This window comes from Coccomyxa subellipsoidea (assembly GCF_000258705.1).
Source record: "Coccomyxa subellipsoidea C-169, whole genome shotgun sequence".
NCBI lineage: Eukaryota > Viridiplantae > Chlorophyta > Trebouxiophyceae > Coccomyxaceae > Coccomyxa > Coccomyxa subellipsoidea.
This window is the reverse complement of record NW_005178034.1, coordinates 976,443-992,680: the sequence shown is the minus strand read 5'-3', so window position 1 is coordinate 992,680 and position 16,238 is coordinate 976,443. Positions and strand designations below refer to the sequence as shown.

General features: G+C 51.6%; 4 protein-coding genes across 4 annotated transcripts; 2 read left to right on the top strand and 2 right to left on the bottom strand.

Annotated features, from left to right (window-relative positions):
* Positions 1-194: 194 nt before the first annotated feature.
* Positions 195-5,032, bottom strand: COCSUDRAFT_63858 (hypothetical protein; the record flags this gene model as incomplete). The annotated part of the gene is made up of 12 exons (XM_005647209.1): positions 195-357; positions 576-680; positions 915-1,144; positions 1,370-1,525; positions 1,838-2,044; positions 2,294-2,416; positions 2,551-2,706; positions 2,916-3,164; positions 3,550-3,723; positions 4,032-4,205; positions 4,454-4,603; positions 4,784-5,032. 12 exons carry the CDS (start codon positions 5,030-5,032, stop codon positions 195-197), a joined length of 2,136 nt encoding a protein of 711 aa, XP_005647266.1.
* A 2,147-nt stretch (positions 5,033-7,179) lies between these two features.
* COCSUDRAFT_63857 (hypothetical protein) lies at positions 7,180-8,023 on the top strand (the record flags this gene model as incomplete). The annotated part of the gene is made up of 3 exons (XM_005647208.1): positions 7,180-7,251; positions 7,582-7,677; positions 7,928-8,023. The coding sequence occupies 3 exons, from the start codon at positions 7,180-7,182 to the stop codon at positions 8,021-8,023; spliced, it is 264 nt and encodes an 87-aa protein (XP_005647265.1).
* Positions 8,024-8,592: 569 nt separating this feature from the next.
* Positions 8,593-10,629, bottom strand: COCSUDRAFT_36823 (Pkinase-domain-containing protein; the record flags this gene model as incomplete). The annotated part of the gene is made up of 8 exons (XM_005647207.1): positions 8,593-8,642; positions 8,915-9,137; positions 9,277-9,345; positions 9,457-9,634; positions 9,769-9,944; positions 10,075-10,280; positions 10,388-10,459; positions 10,545-10,629. 8 exons carry the CDS (start codon positions 10,627-10,629, stop codon positions 8,593-8,595), a joined length of 1,059 nt encoding a protein of 352 aa, XP_005647264.1.
* A 240-nt stretch (positions 10,630-10,869) lies between these two features.
* On the top strand, positions 10,870-13,045 carry COCSUDRAFT_33371 (S-adenosyl-L-methionine-dependent methyltransferase). The gene is made up of 7 exons (XM_005647206.1): positions 10,870-11,098; positions 11,236-11,421; positions 11,518-11,613; positions 11,745-11,965; positions 12,143-12,278; positions 12,380-12,499; positions 12,594-13,045. Exons 2-7 carry the CDS (start codon positions 11,296-11,298, stop codon positions 12,678-12,680), a joined length of 786 nt encoding a protein of 261 aa, XP_005647263.1. The 5' UTR covers positions 10,870-11,098; positions 11,236-11,295; the 3' UTR covers positions 12,681-13,045.
* The last annotated feature ends 3,193 nt before the right edge of the window (positions 13,046-16,238 follow it).

Here is a 16,238-nt window from a genome sequence, read left to right as displayed (position 1 = left end):
ACCAACAAATGATGAGCTGCTCAAAAAGCACTCAGCCACCTTACACTTCACTACTTATGAATACGTCAGCCTTCTCAGGGAGTGGCTGCACGCTGTTCACACTCATGCAGGCATTCCTGACAAACACAGCTGCAGAACACCACCAGAAAGTTCTAAGCGCATGCAGATTCTCAACGACCCCCTCAGCAGCCAGCTCAGAAGCGCCGGCTCTTGGAGACGCCTGCCTTGATGCCGGTGGCCTCTCCGCCGTAGGAGCCCACCTGCGCGCGGCCCTCCTGCACCTGCCCACGCCGCGCCTTGCTCTTCTTGTCGAACCGCTTCTTCTGCCTGACGCGCGGGTTCTTGATGTCCTTGCGCCTGCAGCCACAACAGAGCTATAAACCTCACAACACTTCTGCAGCCCCCAACAGGTGACCCCGTAAGGCACCACAGCACAGCACCATTTAGTTGCAATGGAAAATTGATAGACAGCCCAAATGCGAAGCATGACATCGTGCACATGCAGTGTTGAAGGAGCCACGAGCTTCACAAGAAAAGTCTGCAAACTCTGTAACAGAGGTGGGCTGAGAGAGCACCTGTGGGGCGTGAGGCCGCGGTTCTTCTCCACGCTGCGATTGATGGGGCGAGCGCCCTCCACAGTCTCATCCGGCAGTGGCGGGAATGACGCCGCGGCCGCATACCTGCATGCAGTGCGATCAAATCTTACGCACCCATTGCGAAAAAAAATCGACCACCAGCCACCCAACCACCCATCGCGCATCAGGGCATCACAGCCATCACAGCAAGCAATACAGAGCACATGACCTTCTGCAGAAGGTCCACATCTTGGCGGGCTAAGAGCCATCATATTTCATGCACATCCATGCCATGGATGTACAACAAGTGATCTCTAGTGGGAATTCACTGCCACGCACTTGTCCTTGCGCGCCGCCTTCTTTTGCTGCGCAGCGGCGGCGGCCTGCGCATAGAAGCCGTCATCTTCATCTTCGTCGACATCCTCCTCCTGGCGCCCGCGCTTCTTGGCGGCACCGCCACTCACGAACTCTGCCGGCATGTCATCGTCCTCATCCATGTCCATGTCCCTGGTCGCCGCTTGCTTGGCCCGCACCTTCACAAATGACATGGGAACCTCAGCATAAGGAGTCTGGGCTGCAGACATCAATTGCCCTCTCGTTCAAGCAGAACAGCTGGCACACATGCGTTTGAACTCTGTTGCCAGAGCAATGAACACCACTCACATGGTCAAATGTCTTTCCATATCATGCTGATGTCTTCCCCAAAGAATGCCCAGGAAGACATTCATTGTTACGTCACAAGAGGCAAACGTGCTGGTGAATGAACGAATGCAGGGGCCAAGCCGAGGGCTCACAGTGTCCAGGCGGGCGCGGCGCTCGTGCAGCGGGGCCTTGACAGGCAGGTCAGCGTCCCCGGATCGCACGCTGCGACCGGCGGCGGCCGACAGGTCAGCGCCGAACTTCTGCGAAACGCGCGCGCTCTGGAAGGCGGGATCAATGCCATCCGCCGCCTGTGCAGGCATCCCAACAGCGTCACTTACACCATTCATGATCACAAGGGTGATTGCTGATGCTGCACGTTCTCATTCCGTTCATACAAGAAGATAACAGGATTGAATATACTTCCCAGATGCAAGTTTATGCTCCCGGTCTCATAACATCCAGCCACAAGTGTCTTCTGGAAGATAAGAAACAAAGCTCTCTTGGGTTGGGTGTAGATAGGACAGACCATGGTGCAGCGCAGGCTCTTCCCCATCCACACCTGCGCCTGAGAAGTGTCTAGACCATTGCAGCATTGACAATAGAAAAGAGCGCGCCTGCACGATGCCGGCGACGTCGTCGGCGAGGTCATCGAGCATGGCGCCGCCGGAGAGCGCGGATCGGCGCGCGCCCTTCAGCCGCCGGCGCTCCTCCTTGCTCAGCTGCACGCGCTGCATCATGTCCTCCTCTACCGCTGCACGCGCGCTCAGATGCGCCCTCTGCCGCTTCATCGCCGCCGTGTCCTCTCCCGGCAGCACCGACGCCCGCAGCTGCACAGCACACAAATCAAGTCTCAGACATCACCCAAAAAGTTGAGTATGGCAATTCAGGAAAGGAAACAGGCAGGAACATTTTGATCTTGGTAGCAGCATACTATTGCACATCATGAGAGCCTGACCGCAAAACAGGCAGGAAACAGATTGGCATGAGCTTGGGGGCAGATATGTACATGGAGTATCATTATGCAAAAGAATAAATATTCAGGGGTCAAAGGGGAAGGGGCCAGGACGGGGGCGTACCTCCTCTGGGGCGCCCTCCACCTCCTGCACGAGCTCCTGAAAGAGCTCGCTGCGAGCCGCGCGCCGGTTGATCTCCTCCGCGCGCCTGCGCTCCTTGCGCCCATAGTTCTTGTCCGGGTCCTCCTGCGCAGCAGCACAATTCCTCCTCAGCACCTCACCTCTCATCAACTCTTCATCCTCATTACGAATGCTGCCTGGATGCTCCACTGTGTGCATGCCGATAAAAATAAAGTCAATACAAAGGTGTGGTGGGCTACCTGCATGGCTGCGGGGTTGAGCTTGGGCGGCCGGTAGACACCGTCGCCGGCCGCGGCGCCTGCGGCGCCGACGCGCGGCACGAGGTCCTCCGGACGCGGTCCGTAGCGCAGCGGGTCGTCCTCCGCCCCCTTATCCTCGCCGGCATCCTTTGTGGACTGCCACAAAAATATACACAACATCAGGCACACATAAATGCAAAAGACTCTCTTTGCTCTTACATGCTGCATCAGACAGCAAGCACTTAATGGCGCCAGTTCAGCACCCAATTGATATGTGTACATGGCAGCTACTTGCAGGAACGACACCTGCCCAGGATGTAGCAGCAAAGCTTAGGGACATGAGGACACAGGACGCAGCTAGCCACCTGGATGGCGGAGGCGGCGGCGAGGAGCTTGTCCATCTGGTAGCGGAGGCGCTTGTCGATGGGCCGCGCGCGGTCGAGGAAGGCGCGGATCTCCACGAGGCGGCCGATGACGGGGTGGTCCGCCACGGGGCGTCCCTCCGCCTTGAGCAGGAAGTAGAAGACCAGGTGGATGCAGTAGTGCAGCAGCAGCAGGTGCTTGGCCTCCAGATAGGAGACACCCTCCACCGTCGCCAGTTGCCCCGCCCTCACCTGCTCCAACCACCGTCACTGAATCTTTAACACAGAGAATAACACACCGTGTGATGACTTTATCATGGAAACAAAGGGCTGACGGTCCTGCAAAGTACTGCTTCACAATGATCCCTTTGGCGTTTTCTGCCCTTGCTAAATGTATCGTGGTAAGCGACAGACCCTTCATCTATGCAAGCACAGCAAGCGACGAGCACCTCAAACAATCACGCCCTTGGCGTCTTCCACCCTTGTGTCTCGTGGTGAGCAAGCAGAGCACAGATGAAGGGGCGCAAGTGAGTGTGCACTTCCTGACGGCTGCTTCCCCTTGGCTCGCACCTTTGTGAACTCCGATTATTAGGTCTACATGCACCTTCAAAATTCGTCAGAGGGAAGGGTTGTGCACCTCCTTGAGCAGGGGCCCGACGCGGCTGCGCACTTCGGCGAGGCTGGACTGCAGGTCGGCCAGCAGCGCTGCCAGCTCGGGCGCGTCGGCCATCACCGCCGCGCGCTGCTGCTCCGTCGTCAGCGCCCCCAAATCCTTCTCCACCTCCTCCACCTGCACCGCGCCCCTCTGCGCCTGCGCCGACACAATCGCACCGCTCGATAACTTCCCAAGCAGGAACCCTGGCAATGAATTCTTCTCAGTTCACAAAGGACTGCTCAGGCCTGTTCAGAACCAGCAAGCCTGGTGACTGCCTAGATTACTGAATGACAAGCCAGCATGACCGCGCTTTCACTGCTCAGCAGTAAACAGATTGATATAAGGATATGCATTTGCCATTCAAGGGACTCTCTGTCCAGGCAAGTTCAATCAAATTGAATTGCTGAACAGACTGCAAACATCGGAGGGAGCATGGTCCTTGTGAATGCGGCGGGGCTACTCACCCCATTGGCCGCCATCTTGCCGAGGGTCTCGATGCCGTCATCTTCCTCCTCTTCGTCGCTGGTCTCTGGCTCGCTGACCTGCTCAAAGTCCTCGGCCTGCAGGGCTTCTGCCGCCTGCCTCTGCAGCCGCAGCGCCTCCTCGCCCTCATCCCTCAGAGCATCCTCATCATCCGTCTGCAGCCCCCACAGATCATGTCTCTCAGAGGACAACTCCAGCTCGTCGAAGACATCAACATGCAGCAGTCCCTAGCTTGTGTAGAGCGTTGTGTCTGAATTGCCAACGCTACCACGTGGTCAGAAACCCACAATGGCATGATGCAGTGTGTATGGTCTGATGAATGTACTTGATATCAGAGCGAGCCCCCATGCACAAGCGTAACAGACAAGGAAACTTGAGGGTGGAGGAAAGAGGTAGGTGTGACCTGTTCGTCAGCATCGTAGTAGGCTCTCTTCTTGGCGCCCCACAGCCTCTCATCCTCCTCTGCCTCCTCATCCTGATCATCCAGGTCCTCGTCTTCGCCTTGCTGCAGCTGCAGCTTAGCCCGCAGCCGCTTCTCCTGCTTCTTGACTGCCTCATGCACATGACACGGTCAGAGTGTCCGCTAAAATTATAATCTACTCTTTGTATCGATCAAAAACATACTTCACTCCCTTCAAGGGCCCAGAGTGCACAAGGAAATGGCCTAGTAAAACCAACGATGGCTCATGCATTGATAAATCTAAATGCTGCCGTCTTGGGTAAGGGAGCACACACGTTCCGCAAGGCGTCCTGTAGCATCCTCGTCATCCTCGTCTTCTTCTTCGTCATCGTCCTCACTTTCCTCACTCAGATTGTACACAGCCTCCTCCTCCGAATTGCCTTCCTCCTCGGCGCTGCTATCATCGTCTGATGGGTTGAGGCTCATCTTATCCTTGAGCTTGTGGAATTTTTCGATCTCGTCGTCTGATGGAAGCTCATCCTTCTCTGCCAACTTTTTGCCTTTGTTGCTTTTGCCTTTCATGCTGACAACTTTATGCCGCGCCATGCCTAAACTTTCAGGGACCTCAGATCGTTGAAATCATGCAAGCAATGTAAATATACATTCAAAGTCGTGAGCACAAAGCATCTCGGAACATTTTCTTTCGCACGGCACCGCCGCTGCTTCCAGCGCCGTCGAACAGCTTCAATTCAGCCAGGCCAAAAATAGCTTTGTAGGAATATACAAGGAACGTACTTTAGAAGAAATCAAGAATAAATTGAGATTGGACAGTCTAAAAAACGTAAAACATACTTGAGAGATCGATATCAGGGATGGGGAAGGTGGCGTTGATCACCGGCGCATCCGGCATTCAAGGTGAGTATGCGTATCCACAAGATCGGGCAAATGCCTTACATCGACTTCACATATTTCATGTGACGACACTGAGATATTGGCGCCACAATTCATGCCTGATCATTGTTTTTGACAACGTTCTCTCGGCCACGGCCGTGAGTATCTCACAGCGGCCATCTGACTCATCAACATGCACTGTGCCAGGTCGTTGTTTGGTGAAGACGCTGGATGCTTCGGATGACTGGTCCAAGGTATACGCAGTCAGCAGATCACCTCTTGATTACGAGTCCAAGTCAAGCGCATTTCCAAATTATTTTGGTTAGTACACGCCCTCATGAGCCCGACCCTGATCAGGGCTAGGTGCCTTGCAGCAACCTTCCGTGTCTTGGCACGTTCTCAATGGCATGTCAATCCTATGGAGTACAGGTCATTTTAAAGCAATCATTCCTGGATTTGACATGCCTGCCTGTTCTCCCATATCCTTCTATAGTACCAAACAACAGCTGTTTTGGCTGCCTTTGTGTGGAATGCTTGTGACCTAAACTCCCAACACACAAGCAACCTGATAAAGATTGGTGCGCTGATGCAGGTGTGCACCTGGCACAAGAACCTGGCGAGCCCAAAACTCCTTTCCGCGAGACAGATCCTTGGTAATCTTGCCTGCTCTATCGTCCCTTCCTCCAATAAGGATATTCCCTAGATAGCCACTCTGCGCATTTTGCTGGATGTTGACAGTGATCTAAGCCGCTTCTTGTTGGCGCAGTCACTTGCCGCCCATGTTCTACTATGACTTAATGGTGTGATCGGCCCCCCCATCAATCCCCACCTGCTATGCATTAACAATGACATAAAACTATTTGTCTGCCTGTGCAGAGAGGAGCACAAACCAGAGTATGTGAGAACGATAGCACCGCAACCCTGATCAGCGCAAGGATGCAGAGGTGAACTTTGCTGCCTGTGTGCAGGACTAATGCATTGAGCGCAAGAAGAAGGGCGCCGAATGGAACTGGTAATCTGGGCATTTTCCTCTCTGGTTATGCTCCAGCCAGTGCTTCCAATTAGGGGTTGCATGCGATTGCTGTAGAAAGCTCCTCATTTGTCCTGGTCGCACAGTTTCAGCAATTAGCTGTCCCCAAAGTGCGTCAACTGAAGCCCTGCCAGTGAATTATGGTCTGCCTGTTGCAGGAACACTTACATGCCGGGATCCGTCATCGGATACAGCCGCGGTGTGTTCTGCACTCCACGTGGAATTCACCAGGAAATGGTGTTCTTGCACACCAAAGGGAAAGATTGTTGCGGCATGCTTCGGAAATCATAAACAACTGGAAAGCTCAAAGGCTTGTGTGCTGCATTGCATAAGCTACATGAACTGGCTGATGGAGTTTGCAGTGTATGGGACCGTCTGCAAGTAATTGAATCTGCCCATGAGGTGCTTTCCTGATCCCTGACAGTCGTGCCCATCTCTGATGCCGCCTGGTTCTGATGGACCGTAGAGTGTGCTTTCAATATGCGGCTTTGAGCATCGTCTATGGTGCTTCGGAGTTGCTGGCATCAGAGGTCAGATTGCTTACTTGAACTTTTCCCTTGTTTGTTACCATGACTCTGCCCACCAAAAACCGCTGAAAACATGCAGAACTGCCATGACTCATTGTATGTGTTAGGTAGCCCGGGTCGCCGAGAGGTTATCATGCGCTGCTGGACTGCGCTGATGTCAACCTGCTGACAGATTTCCAGATCTGGCTGTTCAAGAACTCCCACGCTCAGAACACCGCCTACGACGTCAAGTTGACGTCAAGACGTCGTCAACAACGGCGAGCATCCCCCTGGCCAAGTTCATGCCGCACCACAAGGACCTGTGGGAATCCATCGTCAAGAAGCACAACCTCAACGACATCCCCTTCGACAAGGTGCACCCCAGTCATACCATGATGCCGCATTCAACGCTTTTCTTGGTTGTAGTCAGATGCCGCAATTCTGGCATGCAGGGATGCACCGGTTGTTGTAGTGAACAGGACACCGCTTTGCGCTCGCTATGTTCCAACACCTGGATATTCCAATATTAGGTTCTTATGTCTGAGCACCGTGCCCAGGGTTGATTTGGTCTTGCTTGGATCTGGCAAGTTCAACAATTGGTATGCTTTTGGCAGCCTTTGCCTGCAGCTTGTCAGAAGACGAACCTCGCCTCTGGCAAGCAATAATAATAGAAAATTCCAACTTGGGCATTCGGTTTGATGCAGCTGGTTCAGTGGGAGTTCGCCGACAACACGCTGAGCACTCCAGGAGACCAGTACAGCGACACCACCAAGCTGCGCAAGGACGGCTTCGAGGGCCAGGTTGCTCCCATCTGGCCCCATCTCTCACAGTCTGCTACAACTCTGCTTCTGCGGTCTGGCGCCCCTTGGGTGTATGTCACAGGGTTCATGCGCATGTCAGCTGTCACAATTCTGATTTCTTGTGCGTCGAGCATGCTGCAAAGCCTCTAGATCTAGCCTGCGCCAGATATCCTGTTTCTATGAGCATGGTTGGGATCAGGCTTAATATAATTACTGAGACAAGGCTGTGTCTGTGTCTTTTGGGGCGCAGAAGATGTACACGGAGGAGGTGTTCCACCGCTGGTTCAAGGAGCTGGCAGACATGCACGTCATTCCCAACTACCCCGCCATGCAGAAATCCGCCTGAATAGAGCAGAATTTGAATGATGTGCGCGGGCCTGGCCCGTCACAATGACTAACATGACAGATACTGTACGTGTACAGCAGCGCTGGGCTTTCCAGGCGTTCTGAACGCCATGATGTTGGTAAGGCCAATTCAGCAAAGGACGCTACTGCATTTTCTAATACTGTCCCTGCTTGTGTGCGCCAATGTCCTTCACCAAGCTGTCACATGAAGCCAAGCTGTGCTTTGAAGCTGTGCAACATGAAACCATTTTGTGTATCTTATGAGCCACTTGAAAAGAAGATATTGGCTCTGGAGCATGTCAAGACTTATGCTTGTCAGCCTTCAATTGATACTAGCTGCGGCAAATTTCAATATATATTCATAGACAATATTGTTCCAAGCCTGACGAGTTTTGGATGCTGTTAACCATGTTCCTGCATTGCTAGCTGCTGTGTTCAATGGATTCTCTGATTTGTGTCATATAAACACCCTTTGCTATCGCCTGCTGCGTTTGTTGTGGTGCGGCTGCCTGCTAGGCCCGAATGCATCCCCAAAGCGAGAGTCCAGCTCTTGCTGGGCTCGGCCTTGCTTCATCGCAGACTGATGTCTGCTCTTGTCTTCCTCCTGCTCCATCTCCGCCCTGTCCCACAGCACATGCGCAATTAGAACAGCCCTTGCAAGCCAGCAATCTCCACAACATTCAGCCTGACTTGCAGATGCCGTCATTGCAGCATTATCCGAAACAGCTCCGAAAGAGCTCGTGCTAAGAATGCCTTTTATTGCGCTCACCATGCTCAATGCTCGCACTATAAACATCAGGCTGATGGTATTTTCATGCCATGCCATGCTGTGCAATGCCACAGTATTTATATCGGCGCCGATGCACCAGTGGTATATTGAGGATGAACGGACATGTGACAGAAAATGCATGCCTGCGGTTGTGCCAGCGCGATTGGTGCGCGTCGGCGTCGTGGGCAGAGGGGAAGGTGGGCATGTTGGAGGGGTTCTTGGGCAGCGGCTGCTCTTGGAAGTAGGAGTGCTTCAGCGCCTGGCGAGCCGTGGCGCGCTTGTCTGGGTCATACGTCAGCAGCTGGTTCAGGAGAGACAGCCCCGCCACTGAAACATTGGGGAACTCCTGCAAATCATGCATGCATGAGTACATAAATATAATAGATAGAAAGAAGTAAAAAGATTCTATAAATAAGGACTCAGTGCAGCAGTCGTACGAGCAGATGCAGTGGTAGACAAGCAGAGCCAATGCATGATGTGATCACCTTTTCAACATAGTTGTAGGGCTGGTCGGGGAACTTTGTCGTGGCAGTGTGCGGCAGCTTTGAAAAGCCCTGTGTGGCAGCATGTGCACTGTCAACAGGAGATTCCCCCTTAATCCTTGGATCTGGTGCAAAGCTTCAGGTTCCACTGCAAAAACATTTTATATGTGCATATGAGCTCACTGGCCAGATGCGCTCGTTCGGGGCGCCCAACATGTTTGTCATGAGTAGCAGAGTTTCCAGCTCGCTCTTGGCTGGGAATAAGGGCTCATTCCGCAGCAGCTCAGCAAATATGCAGCCCACCGCCCACATGTCCACCGCCTCTGTGTACGTCTCCTGGCCCAATATAATCTCTGGTGCCCTGGAGATGAAGGAGCACATCCAGATAGCCAAATCATGGCAATCATGATAAATCCGTACTGTGATCAGTAAGAGCAGCACACTGGAGAAGGTTTGCTGACCCAGAGAATGAAGAAGGAGAGGAGGATGTCTCACCTGTACCACAGAGTGACGACACGGGGTGTGTAGGCTTCCTCATGCGCATGGAAGTAGCGTGCGAGGCCAAAATCGCAGATCTTCAGGCGCCCATCATGCGTGAGCAGCAGGTTCGGCAGTTTCAGATCCCGCGACATGATCCAATGGGAGTGCAAGAAATCCACCGCCTCCAACAACTGCAAAATGCCCAGAAAGCTTGATGAGCCACACCGAGGGTGAGAAAGCAGGGGTACATTTGCTCTCTTGCGATCCAATATAAAGTATGCAGGAATCGGGGGATAAGGACAAGAGTGAGCAAAGAGACACCTGCAGCATGAGACACTTGACTTCAGACTGGCTGAAAGGACGTGGCATCATGTCCACCAGACGCCCAAGATCATGCGAGCAGTACTCAAACACGAGGAAGATAGAATCAGGCTTGCTGCCTGTCACGACCTTCTTCAAGTGCACAATGTTGGGGTGTTGGCAGGTCTGCAACACCCTGATCTCACGCATGGATGTGACTGGTACACCTGCAGCAGTTCAGCTGGGCTCCTCAGGCAAGCTAGGAAATTCTCAGGCAAGCACTAGGGTCCTCCTGCATGAAGCTGTTCAAGGGATGGTGGTGCGTGGCTGCTACCGTCTCGCTCTCGCTCCATGCGGACCTTTTTGAGAGCCACGATTTCACCAGTTGTCCGATCTCTGGCTTTATCTGCAATGCCACAAGGGACGTGAGGTGTGTTGACCATTGATGCAATAGTGGAGTCTAAAGAACCAGCTTAAAATGTTGTACTTACATACGACACCATATGTCCCTTCGCCAATCCTCTTAATTTTCTCATAGTTGGCCACAGGATCGCGCACTGGGAGACTGCTCTCCATCACAAGTCGACAACCGTGATCAGCCCACACCGAGTGTTGGAATCATGTTTGCACTCACCACCAGACTCACGACACTACTTTCTTAGAGATTTATTCACAGTTATTCAAAACTGCAAAATGACTTGAAAACTCTTTCTGCTCTCCCTCAAATTCCACATGCGGCAGAGTATAATAAGCAGGTCGAGGAAGTCCAACAATCCTCCGACACACAAAGTTGAAACATGAATAGCAATTGAGAATTATAATTGTATTTCAAAAGATTGTTTAAGTGATACAAATCACCTCTCTAATTCACAACAGACAGTGTTTTACGATGAGTGGCATGGCCCTCCATTATAGGATCACCGGCGTTCATGACTTGAGATGCATCTCGGTGCCTACCACTAAAGTGTCATTTACTTCTCAAATAAATCAACGCCAAAGGCCTGTGCACACCCGAGCAGCAGTAACAGAGGAAAGGATAACCAAGGCAAGTGATGGCTCTTCTTTGTGTAGATCACATACAAGGGCTGCTTCAGTCGATCAGGCTGTAGAGCTGGTGCATAGTGAGCCTTTGCGATATTGCAAACATACAGAATTTCATCTGATATATTCTCCGTCTCGCAGGAAGAGTTGAACAAAGGAATAGCATCATTTTATGACGAGTCCTCCGGGCTCTGGGAGCAAATGTGGGGCGAGCACATGCACCACGGCTACTATCCACAAGGCGGACCCAAGAAGAGCAATCAGGAAGCGCAGATAGACATGATCGAAGAAGTCTTGAGTTGGGCAGGCGTCACAGAAGCATCCAAGGTCTTCCACCTCCACCAATCTTGCACAACGGGAAAATCTCTGCTTCACAAGGTGTCAAACCTTTGCTTTAAATTTCAGCTGTGATGCAACCTGCAGATGGTGGATGTTGGCTGCGGCATCGGCGGCAGCAGTCGGCACATTGCCAGGAAATTTGGGTGCTCAGCAAAGGGCATTACCCTCAGCCCTGTGCAGGTTTGCCTCAACACGCAGCAACTGCTGTCCCAGCACCCCAATGCTATCCTTTTGCTTGCACAAGCGAAGGGATCGCATTTGCCGTGCCATTCGCTTGGGCAGGTCAAGTCACAATTGCGCCTGGAATGTAGGCTGGGAGGGCGAATGCTTTGGCAGAGCAGCAGGGCCTGGCGGACCGTGTTTCGTTCCAGGTGGCAGACGCGCTGCAGCAGCCCTTCCCAGACGCCTCTTTTGACCTGATATGGAGCCTGGAGAGTGGGGAGCACATGCCCGACAAGGAGCGCTTTGTTGGCGAGCTGGCGCGCGTTTGTGCTCCTGGGGGCCATATCATCATAGTCACCTGGTGCCACAGGTGGGTAGCTTTGCACAGTCAAGGACACTGACCACGCTTGTTAAGGGTGTGTGACGGAGCATTGCACACCACAACATGGCGACGACTGACAGATCTGTGTTGCCCCATGCCTGGAATGGCACCCACACAGAATCAAATTCCCGTGGGGAGCAAGGCCGAATGTGCTGGCTGTCTCAGGAACCTGGAGGAGGGAGAGACAGGGCTGAAGCCGAACGAGAAGTCCCTGCTCGACCTCATCTGCAAAGCCTACTACCTACCGCAGTGGTGTTCCCTTAATGACTACCGCCGCATATTTGAGGCGCAGGGCTTGCAGGTAAAGGCATCAACCCCTCAGCACAACCGCATCGCAGATCTCGCATCTAGCTGTCAATGTTTGCAAACCAGCGGAATCAATACTGCCACTTATGTTTGCAGGATATTAAGACAGCTGACTGGTCTGAGGAGGTGGCGCCATTCTGGGGCGCTGTCATTCGCTCTGCACTCAGCACTGACGGCTTCACAGGCCTGTTTAAGGCTGGATGGTCCACTATCAAGGCAAGCTTTGATACTCCAGCTGAAAACCTGCTAATAACTGTCAAGAAAATCACAGAGCAGTGTTTTTGAGAGATGGATGTATCAACTGGTGCAGGGTGCTCTGGTCATGCCCCTTATGGCTCGCGGCTTCTCCATTGGCCTTGTGAAGTTCAACTTGATCACTGCCCGCAAAGCAAAATGAAGGCCCCTTTGATTCTGGCACTTGAGGCTTTCGCTGAAGTACTCCAGAGATCATTTCTGGTACACTCCAGTTTCAGTGCAGCATACGAGAGTTGATAGGGGCCACCACCTGTAAGAGCTAATCTGAAACTCTGTAGGGCGTAGCCCTGACACATTGTTGAGCGGTCTGTGACTGATGGAGTGTGATGACATTAGCACTGTCAATGATTGATTTGCTTGACAACATTAAAAAGCACTTTCAGCTGGTTCCAGCTATTTAGGTAGAACTGACTCGATTTGAGTGGCCTAGTAAGCTGTAGAATTCTTTTGGGGCCAATTGCAGGACTTACTGAGAGCTAAGAAAAGTCTAATTGCCAATATCTTATTAATAGTGCTACGCCAGAGATTGACAATTTCGCATGCGCATGCTCACATGGGAGCTTACTAACTTTCGTGACATGAACCTTCCGGTGAGGCATTCGATGAGACATGTGTATTGCATTAGTCAAAATATCTGCATGCTCTTGAGTGGCATCTTGCAGCTTAAAACGACTCATTGAACAGACCTCGGAGGACGGTATCATGCATGATCACATGTGATGCATCATGTACATGATGCACCTGCAAATATCAAGATCTCTGCAGACATATAATCGTTGCTGGTTAGAATAAGTTGCTGCCAGGGAGCTTAAGACCTGTCAGGAGAAGCTGAGTTCAGCTGAGTGCCGCATCTAATGGCAGCTGCAGTGCACTCGATGGCATCCGATGAGTCATGATCACCATGATCATGATGGCGCCGGCCCCGGGCTAGCGCGGCAATCATTTGCTCCCATATATTTCAGGTGTTGGTCAGTCAGTCTCATTCCTTCCAGCTTTTTTATTCTGAAAACTAAATCACCACTCGCTCTCGGCTGAAGGCCTGCGAAGCTGTTGGAAGCTGGATGTTAGTACAGATGACTCATCACCAGTACCGACATTGAGGGATGAAGTAAAGATTCAGTGCAAATCGTAATTTGGGATGTCGATTGAATTTGCATGTTACTGATGTCAATGCGTCCAAATCATGTGCTGACCACTTTTGATTGTGTAAAATTTCCTCTCATCAGGTCTCGGACTCACAGTACAAGGTTTGGAACAAGGCAGATCAACAGGAAATCCGTGCTTGTATTCGCGCAGCAGGTATCTGAAGTTAGCAGTAAGCGTCTCGTCAAGTTGGGGACATCAGATCGGTGCGTCTTGTCGTGGGTCGAAACCTTGGCCAAGGTCATGCTCTGGATCTCGTATGCATCGACTGATTGATTGAGTATGTATATGTACAGAGTGACAGTCCCCGTCACTACCAGCCACGATGAGGGGCAAACTCTCGAGGCCTATTTTAGGCTTCCTGTCTCCCAATACGTCCTTATTGAGGTAGGTCCAACTTGGTGCTTCTCAGCCTCGACAGCCTCAAGGTGACTCTCATCAATTGAGCTCGACATCAACTGTGTTGAATCTGTGACAGGTACCTATGGGAGGGTTCTTGAAACGAGTGGCGGATGATTTGTTTGAGGTGGTGGTTTCCCCTGTCCAATTCTTTGACATCTGGGTGCAGCCACGTGTGCGATGCATTGTCAGGTGCGTTGATTGCCCCCTGAGCCCAAGAATGTTAAGATGCCTGCCAAGAACTGATGAATTTTTAGCTTGTTAGCTGCAAGGAATACATGACCCACCCAGCGGCGTGGTCATGTTCACGGACAGGTTGCTGGAAATGCCGCTGCGAGTAGACATCCAATGCGTGGAATGCATACTGGACGGCAGTCCTGCTGTATCAAGATTACGCTTGCAGGACAGAGTCCAATTTGATGTACGCACCTGCTTCAAGTGCCAGCAAGGCCCAGGTACTTCCCCGCTTCTGCTATGCTCCAATAATCAGCCCAGGATCTGCAGATCATTTGGTGGACTTTGATGTCTGATGTGTGTTTGCAGATTCGCCAGAGATATTGTCAGAATCCGAAATCAGTGCCACAGTAGAACCTCCAGGGCCATTTGCATTTGTTCCAGATGTTGTGCTGCAAGCAGTGGGCAACGCAGGGCTCTATGCTTCACTCTCAACACTCCAGGTAATGGTGCCAGCAGGAAGGTCTTGCCAGATAAACTTCACTTGAAATTTTGCACTTGCTGCCTGATTTGTCGGCGTCTTGTGCACAGCGCCCAACATCATTTGTGCTATGCAGAAAGTGTTCATCCGATCACTCGCAAAGGACTATGCCAGATGGGCCACTGATGCAGGGTATGAAATACTATGGCTTCAGCATATACCGTGCAATGTTTGAAGTAAATCTCAAGGTGGCCTTATAATGTTATTTTATTTTGGGTTTTCACGCAGGTACCGGCAAGAACGCGTTCAATATGCAGCACAGTCTGATGAAATGATTGCAAGGAAGCAAGCAGAAACAGTGTTGAGTTGACAGATTGAGTTGTCACCATTAAAGTTTAGAGGCTGCAGAAAGGAGATGCAGCATGTGCGCGTAATCAAGAGTGTTGTCAAGAACTGCCATTCTTGTCAAGAACTGCCATTCTTTTCATCATGTAGGGATGTACTTATATCTGGAAGTTGGACCAGTGCATCCTACATTTGGAAGCCGAGTCCAGCTTCATGCCAAAAGTCCCTGCCTTTGTACAATATGCGGGGAGGCAGCAAGGTAGCAAGTTTATACTGGGAAGATCCAGCATGCTGAGCTGGATAGCAGCACTGCCATTGCCACATTCTTTAAAAATTTGCTCCCATCGAGTACAGTTCCCAGATGTGGAGCACAGCAGTGGAGGACACAATGCAAATGATGTCCACGTGGTCATGCTGATAAGCATGCGTGTGCACAATGTAAGGACCTTAATTTGATCACTGACCAAGCCAGACCGAGCAATCAACAAGATCATGTTTGACTACGTCCCTGTTGAATACACAAGAGCACCCAGGCTGGAGGGTGACCTTGTCGATATTATAATTATTTGTCAAGCAATTGCAACAGACACATTGTTTCTTCAAAGGAGAAGTCTCAGCGCGCCTGTACAAGCATTGTCCAGTCAGAAACAACACTCGCAGTCAAAAGGGCACAAGGGCGTATTGCCGCCCTTGCCAACTTTTAGATCATCTTCTGTGTAGATAGTCAGTCCATCAGCATCTTTCCTGCACAGGTTCAACATCCTTTCATGAGATCGCCTCCTTTATGAGATCGCCTTGACACTGCTGATTAAGCATGGTGCATAAATTCCTGGTGGAACGGCATGCTGTACTAGCTTTGGTTTTGTTTGACTGTGGGCAAGCATGCGGCTAAGGCACATCATAAGCAAACACTCACCTGCGCGCCTTCCCTGAACCACTCCCAAAAATGTCCTCCTTGCTGCCAACAGCTTTTTTCCGCTTTGCTGGCTTTTTTCCAGGCGCCTGGAACAAGGATCATGGCTTAAGTGATCATGAACACCACCTGCCTCTCACAATTATCTTGTGCAACCTGAAAGGCATGGTCATCATGACGGATGGTACTACCTCAGCTGTTTTAGGTTTCGACGCCTTTTTAAGCTTTCCAAAGAGCTCATCCAC

Bases quoted from the DNA above. Each gene is read 5' to 3' on its own strand.
- COCSUDRAFT_33371 (XM_005647206.1), top strand. From the start codon at position 11,296: ATGTGGGGCGAGCACATGCACCACGGCTACTATCCACAAGGCGGACCC. The intron at 12,279-12,379 runs GTAAAGGCATCA...TTATGTTTGCAG, and splicing joins TTGAGGCGCAGGGCTTGCAG to GATATTAAGACAGCTGACTG. The intron at 12,500-12,593 runs GCAAGCTTTGAT...CAACTGGTGCAG, and splicing joins CTGGATGGTCCACTATCAAG to GGTGCTCTGGTCATGCCCCT.